The sequence below is a fragment of the Capronia epimyces genome, assembly GCF_000585565.1.
Source record: "Capronia epimyces CBS 606.96 chromosome Unknown aczIQ-supercont1.1, whole genome shotgun sequence".
NCBI classification, from domain to species: domain Eukaryota; kingdom Fungi; phylum Ascomycota; class Eurotiomycetes; order Chaetothyriales; family Herpotrichiellaceae; genus Capronia; species Capronia epimyces.
Window position 1 is genome coordinate 426,111 of NW_006912904.1, and position 9,883 is coordinate 435,993.

At 54.4% G+C, this 9,883-nt stretch overlaps 4 protein-coding genes across 4 annotated transcripts; 1 reads left to right on the forward strand and 3 right to left on the reverse strand.

Annotated features, from left to right (window-relative positions):
- Nucleotides 1-322: 322 nt before the first annotated feature.
- On the forward strand, nt 323-1,939 carry A1O3_00168 (uncharacterized protein; the record flags this gene model as incomplete). The annotated part of the gene is made up of 1 exon (XM_007730318.1): nt 323-1,939. The coding sequence occupies one exon, from the start codon at nt 323-325 to the stop codon at nt 1,937-1,939; it is 1,617 nt and encodes a 538-aa protein (XP_007728508.1).
- Nucleotides 1,940-2,961: 1,022 nt separating this feature from the next.
- Nucleotides 2,962-4,830, reverse strand: A1O3_00169 (uncharacterized protein; the record flags this gene model as incomplete). Its single annotated transcript, XM_007730319.1, has 1 exon — nt 2,962-4,830. One exon carries the CDS (start codon nt 4,828-4,830, stop codon nt 2,962-2,964), a length of 1,869 nt encoding a protein of 622 aa, XP_007728509.1.
- Nucleotides 4,831-5,593: 763 nt separating this feature from the next.
- Nucleotides 5,594-7,309, reverse strand: A1O3_00170 (uncharacterized protein; the record flags this gene model as incomplete). Its single annotated transcript, XM_007730320.1, has 1 exon — nt 5,594-7,309. One exon carries the CDS (start codon nt 7,307-7,309, stop codon nt 5,594-5,596), a length of 1,716 nt encoding a protein of 571 aa, XP_007728510.1.
- Nucleotides 7,310-7,786: 477 nt separating this feature from the next.
- Nucleotides 7,787-9,544, reverse strand: A1O3_00171 (uncharacterized protein; the record flags this gene model as incomplete). Its single annotated transcript, XM_007730321.1, has 1 exon — nt 7,787-9,544. The coding sequence occupies one exon, from the start codon at nt 9,542-9,544 to the stop codon at nt 7,787-7,789; it is 1,758 nt and encodes a 585-aa protein (XP_007728511.1).
- Nucleotides 9,545-9,883: the final 339 nt, after the last annotated feature.

The window sequence follows — 9,883 nt, forward strand, 5'->3', positions numbered from 1 at the left end:
CTTCTCGCCCCTGTTGGGAAGGCTGACCGTTATGCGCGGAGGCATACTCCGTACACCCCACATCCAATAGTGCGTGGTCCAAACTTTCCCAGGCGTCGTCGCCAGGCTGCAGATAAGGGTCGCCGGGCGTAAACTTGACATGATATCTTTCCGACCCGCAAACCTATCTCACGGCTCGATAAGACTGCTGCCAGGTCGGAGCCATCGCGATAGCACGCATCTCGCGAGACCGAGAGAGCGAATGCTATAAGACAAACATGGCCGGTTGCTGCCCTAGAATGGTGGCAGACCCGGAACGTCAACAGCTCTCCCCCCCAACATCATGGCGACGGTTTACGTGAACGGAAATGTCTACACGGTCGACTCCAGCATTCCCCGGGCTGAGGGATTCGTCGTCCAGCCCGATGGCACCTTTGGCAGGGTCGGCTCGACGGCGGAGCTGTCCAAGTTGGCCTCTTCCACCGGCGCCAAACTCGTCGACCTCAAGGGCCAGTTTGTGATGCCGGGCATGCACGACGCTCACTGCCACCTCCTCGTCGCATCGCAGGAGAAGCTCTTCGAGGCCAAGCTCGGGCTCGAATCGGGCCCGGATGAGACGGTTCGCAAGCTCAGAGACTACGCGTCCTCGTGTCAACACCTCGAAACCGTGGGCAACTGGCTTATCGGCAACTTCTACCACTGGCGCAACTTCAAAGACAAGAAGCCAGACCGCAAGTTCCTCGACGAGGCCTTCGGCGATCAGCCCGTGGTGATCCGAGAATACACCACCCACAACATCTTCGCCAACACGGCGGCACTCAAGGCGGCCGGCTATGAGGAGAACCCGGAAGATCCATGGGACGGCTACTACGTCCGGCGGGACGATGGCACAATCACCGGAGAGTTGATCGAGGGCGCCGCCAAACGGATGTGGTCCTCCATTCCCAAGGGTACCCCTGAATCGCATGTCGAGGCCCTCGCATACGGCGTCAAGATGGCCAACCGGTTCGGCTTCACCGCGGTGCAAGAGGCATCGGCCAACGCCGTCTACCTCGAGGCAGCCAAGAAGCTGGACGAGATGGGCTTGATGACCATCAACCTGGATGCACATGTGGTGTTTTGGGGCGCCGCCTTCAGCCAAGAGCTTCCCGAGACTCTCATCCATAGCATCAACAAGGCCTACCGTTATCAGACCAAGCACTTCAACCCCAACTTTGTCAAGTTCTGGCTGGACGGCGTGCCGTGGGAGCCGCACCTCACCCACTGCCCGCTCGCCGACGACGGGAAGCCGGATTACAAGAAGATCCTGGTGCCTCCGGCCATCTTCGCCGATGCCATCGAGCGGTTCGACAAGGAGGGGCGCACATGCAAGGTGCATGTGTGTGGACAAGGCTCCGCCCGGTTCGCCCTCGACTGCTTCGAAGAGATGCGCAAGCGCCGCCCCGACGGCCCCAAGCATGAGCTCGCCCACAACATGGACGTCCATCCCGATGACTTTGAGAGGTACCAGCGGCTGAACATCACGGCCGAGATGAGCCCGGCCATTTGGCACGAAGCAGACTACCAGCCCGAGCACAACCCGATGTCGGTGTATCCATTCGCGGGACTGAGAAAGGCGGATGCCTTGCTCACCATCGGGAGCGACTGGGTCTTTGCGCCAGAAACGCCCAATATCTTCCCAGGGTTGCAGGCGCTGTTGGAGGGTCGCAAGGGCTGGGAGATGGAGAAGGAGGATGTCCTTCGCATCATCACCATCGATGGCGCGAAGGCCACCAACAGAGACGCCAAAGAAGGCAGCATCACGCCCGGAAAGCTGGCCAACTTCATCATCCTCGACCGAGACCTCAGCACCGCCGCTGACATCAGCACCACGGTCGTGCGCAAGACCTTCTTCGAAGGCAAGGAGGTCTATAACTATGAGACGGACGACCTGAAGCACTTTCAGGGCAGACCAGGCTAGAGGCTAGAGGCTAGATGGTGGCCCGACTCCGATGAATCGTCGAAATAGATTGAGACGTGATCCATCCCACTCGGATGCCCCAAACCTTGAAATAGCACTCGTACCATTTAGGTTTATTGTCCGGGTAAAGCGCCTCCACTTCTGGAGAGCAGATCCATTAATTGCGTATGTATATCCGTAGCCGGACCGCCGGTTCCAAAATGCCCGGTGGACACCACGTCTTATTCATCCAGCCAGTGATGCCTTCTGACATCTGTGTTATGCGGAACGTATCAGCTGCACTGGAGAGGGGAAGATCCGGTCCGGTCGCGTCGAGAAGGTCTTTCCGTGACCGCTCGTCCACGCTCGAGAAGAGCGGCCAAGGATTGATTGCCTTATCTATGCGAGCTGGAAAATGCTTTCGACAACGAGATCACCGTCTGTCCACACCATTCGTGGCGGTTCAGCCAGCCATAGAGTTTCGGCGAGGAGGGGGAGCGGTGGACCCAGGAGCGTCTCAACCCTCGAGGTTCAAGTGATGCCCGGCTATGAAAGGCTCGAGTTGCAGGACTATGCAATGCAAGGTCCCAGGCGCCGAATATGGCGCTATCACTTCGCCTGATGGTTGGCTGGCGTTCGCACAGATAGGCGGGATGTGTCGGTATACGGACCCCGACAGTCCTAGCCTTAGGAGCCTCCTAAGCCCTGACAAACGGCTTCTCCTATCGCCATTGGACAGCCTTATCCGATCCGAATGCTTGATCCGCGCCAGGATTTCCACAGATAAGTTGGCCAGGCCCACATGGCTCAATTTCGTATAGTCGCCAGGGGCGATAAGTGCACGGGGAGGCCTGGTGTCAAAGCTGTGATCTGCTTCGCTGTCCGACCGACCGAGGCGTGTTGCTTCAAGCTCGTCGTCGACTACTGATTGAAGTCTATGGTATCCAAGACCAATCACCGTGCGCGGATAGTTTGGTAGTTGGTGAGAGAACAATGCATCTAAAGGGCGCTCGCTGATGGACAGGCAGCTTAGTCTCGCAGCTCTACCCCATCGTCGTCTCCCAACCCTTCTCGATCATGACGTCCATCCAGTACACATTGGCCAGACCCATGTCCAACTGGTCCCAGGTGTGCTTGACAATCTCCACCATTTGCCGGATTGGTTTTGCTGGGAGCACATGCTCGAAAGTGGACAGGCGGCCGATAACAAACTTTCTCGCTTCGAGCACCTGGATACTAGTGCTCACCGGGCAGGAGAGCTCGTTGGAATCGCAGCCAGCCACGCCTGAACCACCAGGATATTCAAAAGAAGGGGACGTCCGCAGCTCACTAGCCGAGGCAACCAGCAAGAATGGTTGGACGCACCGCGTGCGTGACTCTGTCGGTATCGTTCGTAGCAAGTCTACAATCTCAAGGGCGAGCTCCGTGAGTCTGCTGTAAATGCTTTCTTCAGAGATCTTCCAGGCAGAGTGAGGGTCTGACTGTTCCTCGTCGTCTTCTTCCTGGGTCGCAAGAAGATCCGGAAACACGCGATATAGCTGCAGGAGACCTGTGAGGCGATAGACCTCAGCAATGGTAAGCAGGTGCGTCACGGGTGTTTGAGCGTCACCCGGAGAGACGACTGCTTCCTCTGCCGGAAACTTGAGATTTCGCAATCTGCATGCCAGTGCTGCCGCGGTATCGAGGGCTTTGCGACTGGTATCGATGTCTGACAAGGAGGTGAAAAACGGCCGGTTTCTGATGCGGTGACGTTCTTGTCGGACAAGACGTCCCACCTCAAACACCATCGCCTGCGCCTCTCTGGCAACGCCGGTCCATGGATGGGGAAAACTTGGCTCCAACGCCTGGCTGGGTTTGACTGTGTCGGGAAGGGCTGGTCCCTGGTACTGCGACGGCGGCAATGGCATGGTGATATCGCTGACATAGGACAAAAGCATTTCCCAATATATCATCGCCTCCTGAAAGAATTGCAAGTTCCGCGTATTGTTGTTCTCGAGAACAGAAGGGATTTCGCCCATTTGTATGGCCTGCATAATGGTGCGTGCATATTCGAATTCCTTCTGCCCAAGGTCGTTGGCTCGATGCCAACTGGCTGACAGGCCGAGCATGATCAGAGTCAGCAAGGAGCCAGCGTCGACCTTTGACTCACGTATGTCGGCTTCGATACAGGCGGCTGCCTTGTCACGCATTTGCGCACCGACTGCATGTAGGTTCGGAAAGACGTCCGTGAGACAGGCAGCCGCCATGCTTTGAACCACATAGAAGACGGATGTAGATGACTTCCAAAGCTTCGAAACCGTCGAACGAAATGGGTTCAGCTGACTGTCATAGCACGAGAAAAGGGCCGCTACCTCCTTGAAGTAGAATTCCACCAGCATGGAGCTATAATCGTTCATGATCTTGGTTGGTACCCTCGCTCCCTGATTGATTCGCACTTCTGGCTCTGTCTGTGCCATGTCTGTGGATGATGGCCAGGAGGCCTTTGAGATGGTGCCTGCGAGAGATGGGCCCCAAATGTCGGCTTGCCGTACCAGCCTTGGTACAGACGACAGTTCTGATGAGGCGGAGAACCCAGAGCTGTAGTGGATGACGGAGTTGCTGTAGGTTGCGGCGGGGGATGCGGCCATCCCAAAATCTGCGATGCTGTTCCATGCAGTTTCCACACTCTGTTCTGCCTCTAAGCCCTGGAGAAGAACATTTGCTTCGCCATCCGTGGCGGGCAAGTCATTCTCGACAAGATCAGTGAGAGAAAGCTCCGGGGTCGATTGATGGAGCTGTCTATAATGAAGATCTGGGGCCCTGTGAGAGATGGCTGCTTGAGCCGCTGTTGACTGTCGCCGTCGTAGACCTTCGGCTTCCTCGGATAGATGCTGATCTGGCGTGTGAGTATGTTTGGCGTAGCCGGGGCACATAATGTTCCTCTTTCCACAGCGAAGGCATCTGGGCCTAGTTTCGTCGCATTTCAGCTACATCAAACACGGGAGAGTAAGCATGAGGATAGCAAGATGGCAAGGGCATCCCGATACCTTCTTCTCCTTGCATCGAGCGCAACCGTTGCGTGACCTTTTAATGCCGCCACGCATTGCAACTCCGATTCCAGGACGTAATCCGCAATGATGAGGCAGAAGTCGGGATATTCAGTGGGCTACGGAGAGCCAGAGAGAAGGAGGGGTCTTTCCGTGGGGGACCAGACTTCTCTGTTCGATCAGGGAACACAGGAGATGGATAATAAAGGTTTCGGAAACTGAATAGAATGGCAATAACCCCTCTCCGAGAAGCCCTATTGGTCTGTGTCGAGGGCCTAAGGCTGTTCGGTCGACATCCTGGGTCAAGGCTTTGCCGCTCCAACTACCTCAGGTCGGAAGATAAGGGGGCCCATTTTTGTCCTATTTGTGCTGGTAGTGGCTTATGTAAGGACAGAGTTGTCGGTATGATCGAGTCGCAGTCTGTCGACATCCTATAGCTTCTCAGGACCCTGGGTTTCAGTGACTGAGGTTGACCATTGCACTGAGTGACTGGAGTGAAAATAACAGCTGTGCACTGTGAGATGTCAATCATCTCAGTCAACTCTTTGAACCCTCCGGCACAGCTGCAACAAGGCCACTTTGCGTAGTTGGGACTTACTCGTCCTTCTGTGTCCGGCAATCTTTATCCTCTTCTTAACCCGGCAGAAGGCTATGAGCGAAAAGGACATAAGCCCATTGCCTGAGTCATTTCATGCATGGCCTTTGGGGCTCCTGCGATGTGTCCCCGTACCTGCTCGGGACATATGCGTATGGAAGACTCTTCACCTGCGAATTGAGGCACGACAGCTGCAGGTCTGCCTTGGAGCCTACTCGTGAGGGAGGCGTGGCCAGTCCGTCTCTGTCGCAAAAGAAACAGCCTTCGATCCATCGCTAATTCCCAAACGTTCTTCCAATGAGCCCCGATTTTCTCGGTCCAAAAAAACCCACGCAAGATCTTCTCCAATAATGACCACTGCCGTGCGTCTGAGTAGCTTTCCAAAGCGTAATCCATGACAGTGTGGGAGTCAGGCATGGGACTGGTTCGTAGAGCCAATGCACCAGCCACTGAGACGCTTGTCCAAATGAGACAATGTCGTTCCTCAGGTGTTGAAGGTGTTTGGTGGAAGCGCAAGGTTTGTATGAAGTTTCGCAGTATAGGATCGTAGAAGAGACTGAGTGGATCGAAGCCTCGAAGCTGGAACATGAATGCAAGGAGGCCAGAAGTGAAGTGAGATTCAATCGCCGCAGTGGTTGTAAGGTACATACGTTGCAAAGAAGACCAGAGAGTCTGTATCATAATCTCCCGCCTTTCCTTCTGTGGGCGAGATTCCTCAGCTGATGGAAGGTCGACCATCCCATCTGGTGAAGTCTGCGAGGATGATAGAGCGGTAGCAGCCGAGATCGATGCAAGCAGATTGATCATCTGGGTTGAGATCCGAGACTTCAGACAGAGATCTGAGAGACTGTTGGGAAGGCGGGAGAGGATCGTGCACAACTCTCCCACGTATGGGTGTTCAGGGTAGGACAGCGGCAGGTCGAGACCAAATCCTTCGAAGGCTTCTTTGATATAACCAGGCGAGCATTCGGGAACTTCCGGTGGCTGTCCCTTCACAAAGGAACCCAATGACTTGAGGAGAGTCAACCCAAGCTTGACAAACTTTATCCAATCAGACTCCATGCTCGGGTCGTCCGTCTGAGACAGGGGTCCTCGAAGTTGGAGCATCTTTTCCAGTCCTTCGGAGTGCATGTGGACACCGTGTTGGTTCCCAATTATGTATTCGAGTGTCATAAGCATGCTGACGGTCAAAAGTGCTGCATCATCGGTGCTGTCTTTCGAGCGGAGTTTGATGTTGAGCCCAGCGAGCGCATTTCCTCGATGCCGAATGAAAGCCGCATCTTCCCAGGCCGGCCTGTCCGATGAAAGCAGAATAGATGCTCGACAAAGAGCAATGATGGACTCGAACAAGGTTGAGTGTTTGAGAGCGAAAGGGAGTAGCAATGAGAGGTGGGGGTTCACCGAGACCTCCCTGTTGGTGCCCTTGCATATTGTGACAAAGTAGTCCATAGTCTCCTTGACACATTCTGTCGCATTGATGGGTAGCGATACGAACGGGTCGACTCGCGTTCCATTGGATGGGAGACGCTGAACTGGGGATGGAATTGGGGCTGTGGATTGCGAAGTTTGTCCTCGTCCACCTTTTGCCTCGTAGACGAAATGGTCATGTCCCTCCGGGGGTTCTGACCGACCACGCCCAGAACCGACAGGATGCCAATACACGAACCGGCCGGCATTGGCACCGGGGGATGGTTTGGATGGGCCGTATCTTTTCCATCGAACCCTCTTGTAACCTTGATCTCGCTTTCTTTGGATGTCTGCCTCCGGCATGATTGGCAGGTTCGGCGAGGTTCGGCGACCGCCACGAACATCTAACATCGGTGTCACGATCGACGGATCGGCCGAAGGAAAGAAGGTCATGTAGGTCCGGAGGAGGGACGGTATGTAGACCCTAGGAAGTATCTCGACACAATTTAGGCGGGGATTTGATGGTGGGGGTTTTTTCCGCGTAGAAATGCGAGGTTGTCATTTGACCAAATCGCTTAGGCGTGACAGTCACAAACAACAGGATACGGATACATCCCTACCACGTATGGTCATAAGCCTCGGTCTTTTGATTCGACTTGTTTGTGACACGCCTGCACTTGGTTGCCGCGTGTCATCGGCGTCAACGTCCGACGACTTGAACCATGTTGAATGCCGCCATGCGCAGCGTCCGGTTTGGGGGACGAGGTCTTGATCTAAGGATTCTATTACTCAGGCTTGGTTCCTAAACACTATCCCATCTACCAAGTCCGACGACTTTCATCATGAAGTCACATCGCGAACCAGGCGATTGGTCTTGTTGGTTGAAAGATCGTCCTCAGGATTGTCATCTTCTTCGTGCTCCTGATCGTTCAGCCCATCATCGCCCTCCTCTGGTTCTCCATAACCTTCTGCTGCATCAAGCTCGTCCGTATCACGGGGCTCCTCGGCGTCGATGAAGCTAGGTCTTGTGGATGGCTTGGTCTTGCTAAGTCTCCCCTTTCCGCTGCCACCCGCGGCTGGAAGGGATCCCTGTAGCGTACGGCACAAAGCACGAAACGCGCTGGCCCACTCCAGCTCCTTCTTACTGGCATCGTTTGGCAGATACCCGGCCACTGGATCGCTGGAGGGTTCATTGGTCTTCGTTGCTTCAGATGCATCAAAACGCTCGGGTAGCCTCAAAAATCTCTCCAATGCCGCTTCGTCCACTGGCTCACCGCCAACAAGCGCATCGACCTTGGCTTTCAGAGCGATGCGTAGTTTGGCTATTGTTCCGTTCTGATACCATCCAAAATATCGCCTCTCGCACTCGTGGCGGATATAGATGTCCGGGACGTCTATCAAGCGCTTCAGCTGTGGATCTTGCAAGTCACACAGCTGCCACACCTTGCCATCCGGCGGAATGTTTTGCTTGCCCGTGAACGTATGAGACATCTTATCCTTACTTCGGACCCAAACGCGACTGAAGTCGTCTCGATTCTCGGCCTGCTCTCGGTGACGCGGTACCAGTTGTATGAGAATGCTCTGATACTTGCGATAAGAGCGATCTGTTCGCGGGTCTACCCCTAGTTTACACAGGGTGTCTCGCCAAGGGCCCGACCGTATGGCGAATGCAACGTATGCGAGCAGGTGTCGAGCCAAGAACATTGGTGAGTCATCAGGGAAGTGATTGAGTAGGGCTCGACGAGTCCAAATTGGCCTTTCTTCGAAAAGATCTTTCATGATGTTGTACACCCTCTGGTGTGGTTCTGGTAGCTGTGACAGGGGAACGCAACTTGGATGCGGTGCATCTGGCCACTTCTCATCGTCATAGTGACACTGGATTGTAAACAACCTCTTCGGAGCCTGGATATTGCGCAACGTTGGCTTGCCAGTCACGGGATCTGCCACCATCCTCACGGCCGGGTTTTGACGGTAGGTATAGTTGAGTGGGAGACCATGCGTTGACCATACCGGGGGCGGTATAGTCTCCGGGTCGCTCAGACCATAGGTTCGAGGAAAAGACCATTGTTTGAGTCGCGGATATTTCTGGGGAAGGATTTTCGTTTGCAATTGGCTGAGGAAGGTAGATCCTTTTGAGGAATATACATAATCAGGCATGGTCCGCCAGACGTGTGTCGAGCGGATAACACCCACAACCTCGGCTTCATTTGCGTGAGGGTTGTCTCTGAGTGAGCGGAGAAGATACCTAGAGTCCCTCCTTTGAAAAGGATCTGTAGAGTGGTCCACAAAGGGCTGGTCAGAGCCGCGCTTTCTTTTCCTCTCTGTCCGCTTCGGTACAGTGAATTTAAGCAGGAGGTTGTTAGTCTTCCTGTTGTAAGATATCACTGTCCGGCTGGAAGGGTCGTCAGGTTGGAAACTAAGCCCTAAGGGTTTGTCGGCGTTGGGTTCGAGGCACTGTGAGATCTCATGGGCCCCTCCAAGCATCTGTACAGCCTTGTTGACATTTTGAATGATGCACGGATGCTCGACAGAAAGAATAGGCGTATTTGGGACCTGATACCACGGCGCAACGGATGAATTTCCCACAGGGTGTGACATAATGAGTTCGAGGGTTTAGAGTGCCAAATAAAGTCGAGAATTCGCCAGAATACGATGTCGAGACAGCTTGCACCTGGATACAGGGTCTGCAGTGATTGTCAATCGATGTCGGGAGAGTTTTTGAAGTATGAAGCGGCGCGTTCGACCTGAGATAGAAAGCCTGCCACCAGTACTCCGTAGTGCCTCCCGCCTCCGCTGGCAGACGGGACCGTAGGTTCCCGCGTGGTTTCAGGATGCCTTTCGTGTAGACAAGTAGACAAGTAGACAAGTAGACAAGTAGACAAGTAGACAAGTAGACAAGTAGACAAGTAGACAAGTAGACAAGTAGACAAGTAGACA